The 14,753-nt window shown below is 35.4% G+C and overlaps 2 protein-coding genes and 1 long non-coding RNA gene across 10 annotated transcripts; 2 read left to right on the top strand and 1 right to left on the bottom strand.

The window, feature by feature from the left end:
* The first annotated feature begins 5 nt into the window (after window positions 1-5).
* LOC100743622 lies at window positions 6-3,179 on the top strand. 5 transcript variants are annotated; one of them, XM_012384589.3, is made up of 5 exons: window positions 6-143; window positions 668-1,414; window positions 1,498-1,773; window positions 1,854-2,361; window positions 2,442-3,179. In XM_012384589.3, exons 2-5 carry the CDS (start codon window positions 720-722, stop codon window positions 2,664-2,666), a joined length of 1,704 nt encoding a protein of 567 aa, XP_012240012.1. In that variant the 5' UTR covers window positions 6-143; window positions 668-719; the 3' UTR covers window positions 2,667-3,179. The 5 variants fall into 5 exon arrangements, with proteins under 5 accessions (XP_012240012.1, XP_003488861.1, XP_012240010.1 ...); XM_003488813.4 differs by having other exon boundaries at window positions 10-143; window positions 637-1,414; XM_012384587.3 differs by having other exon boundaries at window positions 22-147; window positions 637-1,414.
* On the bottom strand, window positions 2,825-14,537 carry LOC100743498 (transforming acidic coiled-coil-containing protein 3). 3 transcript variants are annotated; one of them, XM_012384585.3, is made up of 6 exons: window positions 14,079-14,537; window positions 5,311-7,078; window positions 4,929-5,239; window positions 4,617-4,846; window positions 3,460-3,771; window positions 2,825-3,389 (listed from the first exon to the last, which is right to left on the bottom strand). In XM_012384585.3, the coding sequence occupies exons 1-6, from the start codon at window positions 14,190-14,192 to the stop codon at window positions 3,194-3,196; spliced, it is 2,931 nt and encodes a 976-aa protein (XP_012240008.1). In that variant the 5' UTR covers window positions 14,193-14,537; the 3' UTR covers window positions 2,825-3,193. The 3 variants fall into 3 exon arrangements, with proteins under 3 accessions (XP_012240008.1, XP_024222833.1, XP_012240009.1); XM_024367065.2 differs by lacking the exon at window positions 14,079-14,537 and adding an exon at window positions 8,403-8,575; XM_012384586.3 differs by lacking the exon at window positions 14,079-14,537 and adding an exon at window positions 7,503-7,690.
* On the top strand, window positions 8,654-9,910 carry LOC112212687. 2 transcript variants are annotated; one of them, XR_004461566.1, is made up of 2 exons: window positions 8,654-8,786; window positions 8,873-9,910. It is a non-coding gene; the product is annotated as an uncharacterized LOC112212687 (long non-coding RNA). The 2 variants fall into 2 exon arrangements; XR_004461567.1 differs by having other exon boundaries at window positions 8,655-8,776.
* Window positions 14,538-14,753: the final 216 nt, after the last annotated feature.

Raw genomic sequence — 14,753 nt, forward strand, 5'->3', positions numbered from 1 at the left:
GCTGTCGTCACATTATGACGTACGTAATGCTGTTACGCGTAGTGAACTGTGTTTCTGGTATCGCAAAATCAAAACAGATGCATCTGGCTGTTAGCCAATAAAATATTGAGCGAGAGACACTTGAACATTGATTCACAAAAGACGTAAGTACGTTCGAATTTCTGTGCACAGTATGTATGCGTATAATTTTTTCGTTTATATTAATTTAAAATTTAAAATGTGATATCACGATAAGATTAAAGAAGCAATAGGCTATTCGTTTTTGACGTTAACTCCTATTTAAGTAGTAAATAATTCGTGTATAAAATAAGATAAATAATTTAGGGAATTACGAAATACTTTTATTGAAATTTTGCTTGTTTAACGTACAACTTTCCGCAAGGTTAGATATCATGTACATATGTGCTTATAACGAATATTTTATCCCGCGCATAAATATATGAGACGCAGTTTATTTCGGTATTAAAATACATTATTTTAACAAATTTATGTATTTAAATAATGAAAATGTAACGAGATATTCTTACTAAAAATATTAAATTCTTTTTAACTTCTGTTTGGTACTAAAAAATTGTTAATTATTTACTACGTAGTTTGCATGTTGTTTTTCTTTTCCTTTCTTTTTTTTTTTATTAGACAATGCCATGGATTGCTGTTATTCCAGCAGAGATGGAAGTTCTACGACTGAGAAAGAGCTTTCGAACATCTGTAGTCCAGAGATGTTCGATAGCGATGATGAAGATGATAAAAAGAATAATGAACCACTATCAAATGAAGTACCAATAGTAGCTAGTCCTAAAAAACCTTCCCAAGCTGATTTAGTTGCAAACTCTGATAACAATTTATTAGCCAAAATTAATAAACTCTTAAGTGGTGTACCGCCACCACCTAAACTTACAATTTGTAGAACAGATTGTTCAGAATTATTATTACGTATTTATGAAAATCAACATTTATTTTGGACACCATGTGTGCTACCAGAAAAATGTATAAAACAAAATTTAAATAAGGAATCCCCAGAACAGCAAAAAGAAAATATTAGTACAAATAATTATCAGCGTACCAAAAGCACATCTAGAAATTTAAGTACTGCTTTTGATGCTTGTGATCCACAATATCAAAGTAATATTAGTAATAATATAGATATGGTAGATTTAAAGAATACTTGCAGTGATAATTTTAGAATAAAGAAAGTAGTTCCTAATAATGAAAAAAGCATTATCAATGCTAGCGCAAGTGGAACAAAATTGTTAAATCCTGAGCAGCTACAAGTAACTGTAACTGAGAACAACATAAAAGATGAGTCTTTCATTGCTGCACCAAAACAATCATTACTCTATTACACTGTCAATGAGAAAGAAGTTGCCACTTTGTCATGGCCTGAATCATATCATCATAAATTTCATGGAATACAGTGAGTGCATTAATATGCTTTTTACTTAAGTTTATAGCATACAGTATTTATGGGAAGGTATTTAATACTAGTTTTGATTTTAGTTATAACAGAAATAAAGCAGTTGAAGAATTTGAAGGCCTTACATCAAAATTATGTAATAGATATATAGGTGCTGAAACTCAGTCTACATGTACTGTATGGTTTTCTAAACCAGCACCAGGAAGTGCCAAAAAACGAAATCATTTATCTAAACACAATAATGGACAAAGTCCAACAAAAAGATTAAGTCATTTGACGAGAAGACGAAAAATATTTTCCAGTGCGAATTTACAAGGCCTGGCGCTTAACAATAAAAGACTTGTAGTACTAAATATTAAGTATGTATTAAGCATGAAACATATTTCAGAAAAATTTTATTAATTTAAAATATAAAATTATTATTCTTTTTTTAATATAGGAAACCAACAGTTAAAAAAGGCAAAAGTCCACGGGGTAAGAGTCCACGCGGTAAAAGTCCGAGGGGAACTCCCAGGAGTTCAACAAAGAAAAAAGTAGCTCGACGGCTCGTTTTAGATGGACCTAGTCCATTAAAGTCCAAAATTGAAATGTCTAAACGGGCGCTATTTCAAAGTCCTCCTCCTGAACGAGCTGGTCCAAGCAAGTTGCTTACAACTGGGTCAAATCCTCAAAGCATTAAACGTGCACTATTTACACAAAACACAAAGGAGAATGATTCGGAGAAAAGTCAGAAGGCAGCTATTGAGCCAGAATCAAGGAAGAGGAAAAGCGAAGAAGAATTGGAAGGACCACAATGCAAATGGATAAAAAGTTTATCTTTCGACGGCTCGCACGAATTGCATAATACTACTATGCCTTCGTGGGAGAGACACTCATCTAGTGATATAATTGAAAAAGGCAAGTCCTTGAATGAAGGAAAATGCGAGCTTAGTGACACTCATAGAAAGGTATGTTTTTCTAAGCACTTTAAAGCATGTTCAAACAATTGTTTTTTATTATATAATATAATGTAAATACGTGTGTTTAGAAATTACTATGGGCGGTAGCGGAGGCTTTACGAGATAAGGGAATAGGTATGACTCATCCACAATTTAAACAGTATGCTACAAACTTAGCGCGAACCATTAAGAAACTTATGCCTGATCTCGAGAACAAGAATATTCCTCGCAAACCAGGGAGTACAAGTGATCGTATGTTAAAATTAGCAAAATATCACGTTTTGTTTGTAATTGATGCAAGAACAGCTGATTGACAATACTCATTGATAAAAAAAATTGACCTAACTTTGCATAAAGTATATTATTTATCACAGAAATATCAATGATCAAACATTGATGTTTGTATGTCGAGGTAGCATATGTATGAACAATGGATTTTATTTATCTGAATATAGTGAGATATTATATTGAAATGTATTATAACAAATCGCATGAAATATTAATGCGTGAACGTGTGACTGTTAGAACTATTTGTGGAATATTAAGATATTTTTTACTCCATAAACACAAACTGAGAGGTTGGTTTTAATATGCCTATTTTTTTTATTAGCGATAAAATAGTATGTATATATATATATATTTCACAACTTATAAATAATTAATAAAAGGTGCTTCTCTGAAACAAAACATAATTTGCAATTAGTAATTTTAGAAACAACGCATGTGTACATATATATCAATCATATCTAGCATATGGTTGTATCTAAAACGTTTAAGGGGGCGAGTAAAAAAATAAAGACTAATTGCATTGCATTCGCGATGCTTGTTAATTTCCCGTTTTTTATTCCGCGTTTTGGTGACCCACCCTTGCAATCACTTCATCCAGTATTTGCGTTAATTCCTTGTTTTCTTTAGTTTTCTGTTCAACCAATTCGGCCAATGAATTGCTCTTTAGCTCCGCTTTCCGTACCAACGCATGAAGTTTTACTGTTTCATCTTCATGCTGTTTTCGTATAGCATCCAGTTGGAAATTAGCTCTAAAATATTTTAAAAATATATAACTTGTTCCTTTCGTATTGAAATATTTCAACTTTTCTAAGTACTTACTTTTCAAGCTCGGTCTTAGCATGATTCTTCAATTGATCGTATCGTGTTTCCAAACCTTTTATTGTTTCCATGTTTTCTTGAATACCCTCCTTCAATACCGCCTCATTACTTTTATACACGGATACGAATCCCTTGAGCTTCTCGTACTTTTGATGAACATCATTGAAAGCAGCTTCTGTGTTGCTTAAATGAACATTTGTAGCTTGTAATTCCTCTTGGAGTTTTGCTTTCTCTTGTTCGAAATTCGTACGATCTCTTTCTCTCTCTGTAAGCAGTCGACTAATCGATTTTTCATACTCTTCGACTACGACCCTGAAATTAATATTTCGCGATTATTTACATATCAATACAATATTATATAGGTATTTACATTAACAATGGAGTATTATAGGACAGGGTACATAATATGTTACAAGCTGTTTTCTACAAGCCATTGCAAATATCAACTTGAAATTTTCAGGTTTTAAATGATGCAGAGGGAATAACATTTCAGGGTATAAGATATTGTGGGGGAGAGTGGAAAATACCTTACACAAGAGGAGTTCCATAAACGTGTAGAAAGATATCAAAGGAAATTTGCTTTGAAAATTATTTTTCAAATATGTCACCGGATTTAGCACCAGTTGACCTTTTTTATGGGGCTATGTAAAGGAGAAAATGATTGCAGCAGTGGCAACTATGAAAGAGGATATGAAAAAAGGAATTAACACTATAAATTCGTAACTTCAGAAATGTCAGATATTTAACAAAGCTATCATCACAAGAATAAACGTGTGTTTGGGAGTGAATGTACAACTGCTTGAACATCTAGTAAAATAATTTTCAAAGCAGAATACATTCCATGTATAAAGTATTTTCTGCTACAATTTCTTAACTATGCGAAATAAAAAAGAGCTTTAGATAAAAGTTATTAGGTTTGATAACATCTGTCCAAATATCAAAAAATTAATATGCCACTCCATTTAAAAAATATGGGAGTAGTAATCTTTTCACCCTTGAGAAACTCTCCTCCTTAATTTCTTACACTCAAAAATATCAACCCTTCTGCATCATTTAACACCTGAAAATCTCAAGTTGACATCTGCAATGACTTTGGAGAAAACAGCTTGTAACACTTTATCTGCCCTATTCTGTGGAGATAACTTGGAATAACTTACGTCATTTGAGATTTACTCTTTATCTCCTGTGCCATTTGTGCTTGTAATTTGTTAATTTTTTCTTGAAAAGCATTCTTTTGCTTCTCTAATTCAGTTTCGTACTCTTTTTTCCGTTTCTCTAGTTCTTCTTCTAGCTGTAATACAGTTGTCCTTACTAATTCTAATTCCTTACTCATATTAATATCGGTAATAAGTGGAGTATCTGATTTTGATTCTTCTACAGGCTGTTCCTATATAACATAGGTATAAATATATATATTCACCTAATAACAATATTAGTAAAGACACGAATTATGATAAATTACAACGTACTTTGCTTGCCATTTTCTCTTGAAGTTCATCTGTTTTCTGCGTTATATTTGTACAAATAGGACTATAAAAAAGTAGCCTATCTATAGCTGCTATGGCAGGATTACGTTTAGGAGTATCAATATTCACTGGTACGCTTTCACTTTTGTCGTTTTGTTCCTCGTTTATGGATTGTACATTTCCTTGAGGTAACATACTAGTATTTGCTACCAATGGATCAAATTTTACATACAAGGACTCGCTTCTCAAACGATTGACAGTTTTCGAATTGCCGTGATTTATCAAAAAATCGAAGCTCGTAGGATCCTGGAAGACTGTGATATAAAATGACTATTAATAACTGTTCATTGACATAAAAAAAAAATTTCCTATGAGAAACACTTACTTTCGGATGTCGCGCTAATGAAACAATGGGTTTCTTCTGAGAATTCCAATGAAGATTTACAAATATCATTGGCAACCTGTTCAGCAGCAGATTGCAGTTCTTCGAAATTCGGCTCTTCGATGTTCAACGCAGTTAACGTGGTGCTCTGTCGTTGCGGTTTGAACTCCGTATACAGTTCCTCTTCCGGTACAGTCTCCGAAATCAAAGAAATATCCTCTAATATAATAGTGGTATCTAATTTCTTGTCAGAACACTGTTCCTCTATATTCTCGTTTTCATTTTCTTTTATCGAATTTATTAGATTTGTCTTTAGCAAATCATCTGTCCTCAGCAAATCATCTGCGTTCTGCAAATCGTCTACTTTCTTGTCAAAAGATTTATCCGATTGACTGGTTTCTACCTCTTCTTTTCTAGGAGTAATAGCATCTGTGTTCAAAGTATCTTCTTTTAACGAAGGAAGTTCAAGGTTATTAACAACACTTTCTGTTATTACTGTGTTCTTAATCTCTTGACAAATATTCGTAGCAGAATTTTCTTGAATCTCAGGCGTTTTTGATCTCACGAAAGAAGAAGTATCATCTAGACAAGTCTGTTGTTTGTCATTTATAACATTTACATAATCCTTTACATCATTGTTAGAAAAGTTCAATGAATTTGTCAAACTACTATTTGTATCTCGATTTTTATCTTGAATAGGACTTTTCACTGCGATTTGCGGAGATGAAATTACTGCTATGTTAGAATTATTCACAGGAGACAAAGTCCTTGCCAGTTGATTTTCTACATTGTTCTCATCTTCTCGAGCATCGCTTTCGCCCAACTTCGCCGAATCTGTGCTGTTCAACAAAGAAGAAAGCGTTGGTACACTAGGCAACGATGTCTCTTCTGCATATTCCGTGAACACAGACGTCGAATTACATACAGAATTTACAGTGTATGGTATAAAATTGAGAGACAAAGAATCAACTTCGCCCGAGCTATTCTCTATCAAACTAGATTCCTTTTCCCTAGGAACATCTGCGACTTCTTTATTAGGTGACAAACACACAGTCAAATTTAAGTTAGGTTCCTCTGTGCAACGTGGCAGTGAAATCTCATCAACGCCATTTACGGAGCTATTACTCGTCTGATGATCATCGCTACTGTCATTACCCTTATTAGCAGAAGAGGATCTGCTTGTTATTCCCTCTAATCGTATAAAACTATTCCTCCTGTTTGATTCTATAATCGCTACGGGCAGAGGTTCCTTGATGCAAATGGTGTCTATGATAGGTATTTCTTTAATTTCCTCTGTAGAATTAGTCAGCGTTGAATTGTCATCGACAACTTGCACTATTTTCCGAGATTCAGTCAACGAAAACTCAGAGAGATCTTTGGTAATATCGACTGGTAGCTCGTCAGTGGCAGATGCGAATGTTTGATCCTGACTGAAGTCTTGAGAGTTTTGAAGAGTACTGTATGAATGATCGTCGTCCTCGCTATTTAAGTTTATCTGTGCACAACCGGCGATCAGCTCTCCTAAACCAGATATATTCGAGTCCACGTATGAATCGTCCAAAACCTGGTTGGGGCTCTGAGGCGTGGAATCTGCACAGATTCCACTACTGCTCTTTGTGCTTAAAGTACTGCTGAGACTTTGGAAACTGCTTGCCGAAGACAGACTCTCCGGAGCCGAGTAGGTGATCGATCCAACGTCGGCGAACTCACGAGCGAATCGAACCTTCACCTCATGCTCTGCACTTTTCGATGTAGAGTTGTCGCCGCCACTCTATGAAACAGAAAGAAGATATTATTAAGCAACAGAACAGAAATGTTACATCAATTAGAATTTATTTCTTTTTTTATTTTTTCAATTGCCATTTGTTTGACCAAAAATGCAAGTACAATTTCGAATGAAAGACGAATCAATAATCGAGCACAGATTCTAAAGACAACCTCTTTTGTTATTAAGAATCAGCGAAAGCTGTTGAGAGATTCAAGGACACCGATGAATTTCGATAACGACGCTGGGATTTTCCGAGCCGACCCTGAATACGTTCAATTCCAGGCTTACATTCGCGTTAATTAATGAGAAATTTTCCGCTGCAGCGTACGCTCGAACGAGTCTAAAAAACCTATATCTGCCTCTGCCAATTCACAGGCGCGAGAAGTTCGCGTTTAATTTGGCTTTCGACTAGTTAGACGCAAAATACCGGCGGCGTGGGCGATGGCGACGGCGATGGCGATGGCGGCAGCAACGTCCTTGCCGGGATCGCGGCAGCTCGATGAAGCAGTTTATTGATATATTCCATTTTTTCGCGTAACAAATGTAGAATAAAGATGCGTGTTCAACGAGCAATCGTAGTCCACTGGCAAAATTCGCATCAGCTGATCTCTCGAGGCAAGGCTCGCGGATTTCTTTCAGAAATTGCGCAACTTCTTCGTCGCTGAGACTAATTATAAAATATACCAGCACGAAGAGAGGGAGATGGAGATTTTGTTTTGACCGATCTCGCGCCAGTCTTGTCCGCGAATCCATGCCAAGAACAGTTATGAGTGGACGGTGCTCGCGGCGAAAAAATACCTCGGTCCGTATCGCCTCGATCCTGTGATCGCGACTCGCGGTGAAAGATGGTGGCTGTCGAGACGTGGATACAACTGTGATCATATAAATTCAAGTCTAAATTTGAATCCAAGAGCGAGGATCTTCTGCGTGAAGTTTCTTACGATTCCATCATCTAAGAAGATGCATCGTTGGATTAAAAAATTCGGTGTTCCTCGCGAAGGAATTAAAACGAGTTATCCGAAGATAACCGAATTGCCTAATGTCTGTCTGATGTCTAATTGCCTCTAATCTATCGATTGTCTAACAGCGTATGTATCTATTTCTTACGCCTCGTTCAAATTATTCAAATCACTTGAATTTCATAGCCCGAACGAGCTTTTAAATGGTCCACTGAAACGTCTTACGTGTCGTAGGAAATTTCTCAAAAAAATTGAAAATCCAACAAAGCGAGCGATTTCGTTATTCGAGAGTTCGTGCAACTTGAACGCAATATTATTAGCGGATTTTTTTTTCTTTTTGTTAGAAAGCGGTGTTTTGAGAAGATTACCTTGAAGATGAAATTCCCCATGACTTCCCGAAGGGCCTCCACTTTCGGCTGTCACTGCTGGCCGATATGAGGCCATATTTACACGCGGGTTCACAGAACCCCACGTAGCGAACTTTCTTTCTTTCTCCCCGCCTATATATCCTCACCCCTGACACGTTTATTTCCGACGACACGGCGCATCTTTCGTTTATCATTTACCCTATTCGCGGTCTTGTGTATTTTTTCTTCGATTTCTCGTTTATAAGCGTCTTCCTTTCGTTCCACCCCTCTTGCCCCGAGAGAGGAAAGAAAGCTCACAGTGGAAAGGCTTATTTTCACCTTTTTATAGCCCCGAGCTAGTTTGATCGAAGATTGCAAAATCATTCGATTAAAAAGTTCGTATACGTGTTGTAATGTATTCGCCTCGAATACATTAGACGTACGATATTCACCGACTTGGAAGAATTCGCTAATTTAACGATATCTTACAGAGATATGGCCAACACTCGTCTCAATTATTAATGTGAAACCTCTCTCGATTCACTCTCTCGAGTTTACCCACTTTTTGCTCTAATAAAGTCGCCCAGGTTTTATCTGGAAGTTTTCACCGTAAGCTCTAATCCGAACAACGAGAGAAAATCGAACAAAGACGAATGATAAATTCGTCCTACTCGATTAAATTCACAAATCCAATTAATAAGACTCATCCGATTTCTGCGTTTAATTAAGACATCAGTCTGTTGCGTCTTGCTTCTGATTTGATTAAGTACGTGAAAACATATCGCGTTAGAACGACGGACAAACATTTTACGGAGAACAGATGCATTTAGAAAGTAGAATATGTAAATCGCGCACTAATATAACACGTTAACCATTATGGATTAGGTGTAGCTACTCTATAGCTCGTGTTATGCGCTTCTTCTTTCACAGAATACGTCATTAATTCCATGAATATTGATGGTGCTTTTTTAGTGCGTCTTGGTTTCTGTGGAAATTACATAATTGTTTACATTGCATATGGATTACATTTCTTAATGCATCGTTATCTAATTAATAATAAATTAAAATAAATAATAATAAGATAAATGGTAACAAGATAATATAATATGTGTAGTAACGTTAATTAGTATAAATATGGATGTAGCGATAGACCACGTAATTAATTCTAGATAACTGAAATATGATAATAAACGATTGAAGGGCACAGAAAAAAACCAATTGAAGGAACGAATAATCATCGCCACGTCAATTAAGGAGAAACATTCATAGTTTGATTTAGAAAAAAAGAAAAAAAGAAAAAAATATGAAAATAATCTTGCTCGAAACTGAAAGATGATAAATCATAACATGATAATCTGATAACCATGAATAACAACGTATAATGTTTGACGAAGACTGATATACGCAACGTGGTGATTATCGTTTAACGACTGATTACATCTTTGGATGTCAATCAAAATTCTTTGAAAATAAATTGACAAGATCAACGATTTGACACGGAAAAATAAAATGCCACGCTAACAATTGAATTTGGGTCAGTTCACACTTCACACGCGAAACCTCTGTAAACCTTCGGAAGTATGTACGTACTTAATTTATCTTTAATCTTGAGAGGTTTGTAACATGTAGATATTTACTACATTGTTAAACAGCACAAATATGCTTCTGTTTATACGTACATCAGTTTACACAATTATTAATACTAAAACTAAAGAGTAATAAGAATAAGCAATTTGTAATTTTTTAGTAATTTGAATAATTTCTTGCAAATTGCTTGTTTACAATGTAAACTTGTTTTCTCCCTTGCAATTAGGTTTATATTTTTTCACGTATTTTCCATCTTCATTTCGTTGGTAAAAACTGTGTACGTTGCCATTATGTTATTGTTCAGTGTTATACAGGGTGGTTGGTAACTGGTGGTACAAGCGGAAAGGGGGTGATTCTACGCGAAAAAAGAAGTCGAAAATATAGAATAAATTTTACTTTAAAAAAATTTAAATTTTTTATACTTTAAATTTACATTACTAAATTTAATATAAATTGTACATATTATATATATTTTATAATATAATATAAATTTTTTTAAATTTTAATATAAATTTAGTAATATAAATGTAAAGTATAAAAAGTATAAAGTATAAAGTATTAAATTTTTATTAAATATTAAATACTTTAAATGTATATTAAATTTAAATGCATAATACTTTAAATTTTTTTTAGAAAAAATTTTTCGTTTGATTCAAAATCGACTTTGAATTTTCGCTCGGTACGCGTGCACTTTATCACGTCTCGTTATAACGGATCTCGCTGTAGATCGTTGTCTCGATGGAAAAATTAAAAAAAAATTTTTATTCTATATTTTCGACTTCTTTTTTCGCGTAGAATCACCCCCTTTCCGCTTGTACCACCAGTTACCAACCACCCTGTATATAGTTGCTAAGTGTTATAAATTTTTGTTATCCAATTATGCCAATAGCGGCACACGATGATTTCTACATAGGATAGCTGATGAACAATGTGCTAAAATCTGCTGTCTGTTCGGAACATGCCTTTCGTGTTCTTGCCAATGCGCCACAAGGAAGTTCGATTACGGATTCGCGGGAAATCGATTTAAAACGTATAGAAACATTCAAAGACGATGGTCGCGTGATATTTGCAGAAATACTGAAACGTAGAAACGTCATTCTGATAAGCGTAGAAGCATTCTGAGACGTACTTTTTTAACGATGTAAACGATGTTATTTATACACGGTGATCCAACAATAACCACGCTTATTATTACAGACATGAAAAAAGGTCGATATTCGTCTTTTTTTTTCTTCTTGCTTCAATAAAAGAGATGAGAACGGGTGACAAACAATTTCGTTTCTTGTGAATCATTCTATACGTGAAACAACGTAATTTACAATCTTCACACTTGGATGCATCAAGATTGCCGGCAGCAATTACACGATTTCCTAACCGTATGAAATGATGAGGACATTTTCATGAACCGTGGCAAACTGTCAATTATTATTATACTGTAGGCGCTTTTACTCGTTAAACCTACGGTATAAAGTGAACGTGTTTGCTCGAGCTCACCGTACACGAAGCGTTCAAGCGAGTGAACCGATGCAATCACAATATGACAGGCAATTCCATTCGAAACTCGAGAGGCTCGTGCTCTCCTTATTCGGCGTATTCTTGACATCATCGAGACAACACATAGATACTATCGCTATGACTCATTCCCATCTGGACGCGATGACAGAAAAAACCAGAGACATTTCTCTCCTGAGGGGTGTGTCTCTTTTTCTCTCTCTCATCCCTCTATCGTCGCTCCATTCTTTCGAGTACCGTCATCGACATCGATTTCGATTTACAAGAAAACAGAACACAGTCTTTTGCTCAATAAACTCTGTCCAATAACATTCGATGGAAAACGGCGTGAAAAGTAAGAAACGTGAAACTAGGTCTAAGACAACGTATTGCCTTCTTGCGGTCTGCTCGTCTCCATCGGAAGGATTCGCCGGAAGACACTCACCGGACCTGACGATCAACGGAGGATACTTCTGGTCGAAATTCTAATATTAGCGCAGCGCATTCTCCAGTCGATACTCTAGACTCTAGACATCCACCACTACCACTGATCTCCTCGCGATGGCACGCGACACCATATCTGTAAGCGTGTGTACGTGTGAACGCACTACCACGAGCACGCGACGACAGAACACGATGATGCAAAATATAAGCGGCTCACCTTTCGAAAGATACGCGATTCTGACAATCTGTTGGAAACGTTTACGGCTAGAGCACGTTCGATATGGAATGAATCGTTTCTAGGTCGTAAAGGATGATCAACGACGTGAGAGTCATCGCCACCGTCTTGCCACGATGATACGCGTAACTAACACTTGCTACTTGTAGGCCGCTGTCGTAACGTCGAACCGCGCACACGCCGCACGGGCATTATGCTACAAAGATCACCAACTATGGAAGTGGTGGGACACGATTCCATGGCACCGAATGGTGCGACGGCGTGGCGCTATCTGGAGTAACGTATGAATACTTGTTAATCGAATTGTTCAATTGCTGAGTAGGTAAAAAGTGAGTAAGTTATCGATAGATTGAATTAATATACCTTTTGAATTACTTTGAACATTATGCTCAAGATTTTTTTCGACTCATTCAAAATGTATTAAGACTCGAGGTTCACAAATGGTCGAGACTTTCAATAATTTCAAGTCTCGAATCATGTTCGAAATGATTCAAATTTTCAAAGAATTTAACAAATTTCGAGTCACTCCAAAATGAAGAATCAAATCGTTATCGGACACGTGATTGTCAAACGAAACGGAGAAAGAAAAATGAATGAAAATGAATGAAAAAAGAATGAATGAAAGAGATTGAATAATATAAAATATCTTTGTTTTTGTGGCATATTACTAAAAGCTGGAAGTACTTCCTTGGAGTTGCAATTTCTATTTGAATGTGTGTACCTTATGATGTATGAATGATAACTATATTTTTAATCTTAACTGTATTTTAATCGGCACTTTCTCCCGGGCAGAAATAACTACGTATTAAGTCTGATTTGAATGCGAACGAGATCTTTGTGTATACTGAATAAAATTGGAAAATAAGGAAATATCGAAAGCTACATATTGACAAAATTGAAACATGGGAAGACCACATAAATAAAATCCTGATATAAAATACAATAAATGTATCGAAATCCACGTTTCCTTAGGTAAAAATATAACCCAGAAGTACAATGCTTTTTTATAATAATCTAAAGAACCGGTTTCATCTTTGTAGTACTGATCGTGTGAATAAACCAGTTTCTGTTTCATGTACAAGAAAGAACATACTATAAGAATGTCAAGGGTCTCAACTGGTATTCGTAAACAATTCGCAAATAGTATACGAAATGTTCTGTTGTCTAGAAGTTGTCTATCTCGTACTATACTGCTCCTGATCTATTCGCATAAGTACACATTTCCGATGATTCATAATGTATAAACATAAGCTAATAATCTTTATATATTTACAATTTTCTATAAATTTTAGTTAATCTTATTGTTTAAAATTTTTTATCTTTAATGACTAGCGATTGCACAACCTAAGAATTGGTATAAATTAATTGTAATAAAGTATTTAAATAACTGTTCGGGAACTATTCGTGAATTTATTGCGAAAAGTGTTCACTAACGGTTTATGAACATTTTGCGAATATTGTTTGCTAACATTCACATACAGTTTATCAATGAATAAGCGTCTCTAGATTAGTAACGTAACATACAAAAATATTAACTGTACTTTCCTTAATTAATCATTCAGCGCGCATGACAGATATTATGATATCTTTAAGCCAAGTAATGTACAGTTATATATAAGCCAGATATGTTCAAAATATTTTATATATGTATATACAAAATAATTGTACAAATTATGTGCGAGTATCTTTTTTACGCGCTGAAGAAAGATATTCCTACGCGGGAAGCAAAACTTATTTTCGTTTCAAGGTGCTCCTGGAGATTCAGGGTTTATTTATAGGGGACCTCTGGCACAACTGTTTGCAATAAAAACAGAGAGGAAAGATGACCGGGTTAAAAAAGGACATGATAAAACGATAAGAACGCGGGATATGCCAACTTAAAGTTCATTGTCATGCGCGTTGCAGGCGCGTTATCATTCACAAAAAGAGTATATAAATACCTTGCGACGAGAAGGTTGCACAGGCGGCGAATTATGAAGAGATGCAGTAATTTCTCGAAGCACAACTCGAGTTCCTTCGCGAACAGAACCACTCATATTCCTTGGACTTGACATCCTGATGATGTTTTCACAATTTTGATAACAAATTCGATGATAATTTCATTAAATGCATTCGTCGTTGCACCTTTGACGACTGCAAACACGACACGAAATTAAATTCAATTGTAAAACGTTTTGTACACAAATCAAAGGACACTAATAATTGAATGTTAGCATTCCCACTGCATGTTACTCGACGTTATCAGTAAAAGACGCGGCTTCTTTCAAGCATATATTCGTTTTAAATGTAAAGTTTATAGCACCCGAGTTTAGTATAATATTAAAATAAATAAACGACTTTGTTTCGTAGAAATTCCTCGTACACGTTCCTCGATATCGCCTTCGATACAACGTTTAGCACGCAACCGCTTTCTTAACGGCCGTCTAGCATTTGACAACTTGAATATGAACGTAACAACCAATCACGATGCATTATTGCGTTTCTAGAAAGAACACTGTGGCGCTACGTTACTATTTTTTACTGTCGATAATATCGATTCCGACATTCATCCTCGTAACTTGAATTCCTTATGAAATTATGTATGTATATCGTAATGAATTATTTTTTATTCTGAT

Source organism: Bombus impatiens, unplaced genomic scaffold, assembly GCF_000188095.3.
Source record: "Bombus impatiens unplaced genomic scaffold, BIMP_2.2 scf_0264, whole genome shotgun sequence".
Lineage (NCBI taxonomy): Eukaryota > Metazoa > Arthropoda > Insecta > Hymenoptera > Apidae > Bombus > Bombus impatiens.

What these genes read in the sequence shown, in the direction of transcription:
- LOC100743622 (XM_003488813.4), top strand. Translation starts at nt 645, where the DNA reads ATGGATTGCTGTTATTCCAGCAGAGATGGAAGTTCTACGACTGAGAAA. An exon ending in CATAAATTTCATGGAATACA is followed by an intron (nt 1,415 to 1,497) that starts GTGAGTGCATTA and finishes TTTTGATTTTAG; the next exon opens with TTATAACAGAAATAAAGCAG. An exon ending in CTTGTAGTACTAAATATTAA is followed by an intron (nt 1,774 to 1,853) that starts GTATGTATTAAG and finishes TTTTTAATATAG; the next exon opens with GAAACCAACAGTTAAAAAAG.
- LOC100743498 (XM_012384585.3), bottom strand. Translation starts at nt 14,192, where the DNA reads ATGTCAAGTCCAAGGAATATGAGTGGTTCTGTTCGCGAAGGAACTCGA. An exon ending in TGCAACCTTCTCGTCGCAAG is followed by an intron (nt 7,079 to 14,078) that starts GTATTTATATAC and finishes TCTGTTTCATAG; the next exon opens with AGTGGCGGCGACAACTCTAC. An exon ending in CATTAGCGCGACATCCGAAA is followed by an intron (nt 5,240 to 5,310) that starts GTAAGTGTTTCT and finishes TTTATATCACAG; the next exon opens with TCTTCCAGGATCCTACGAGC.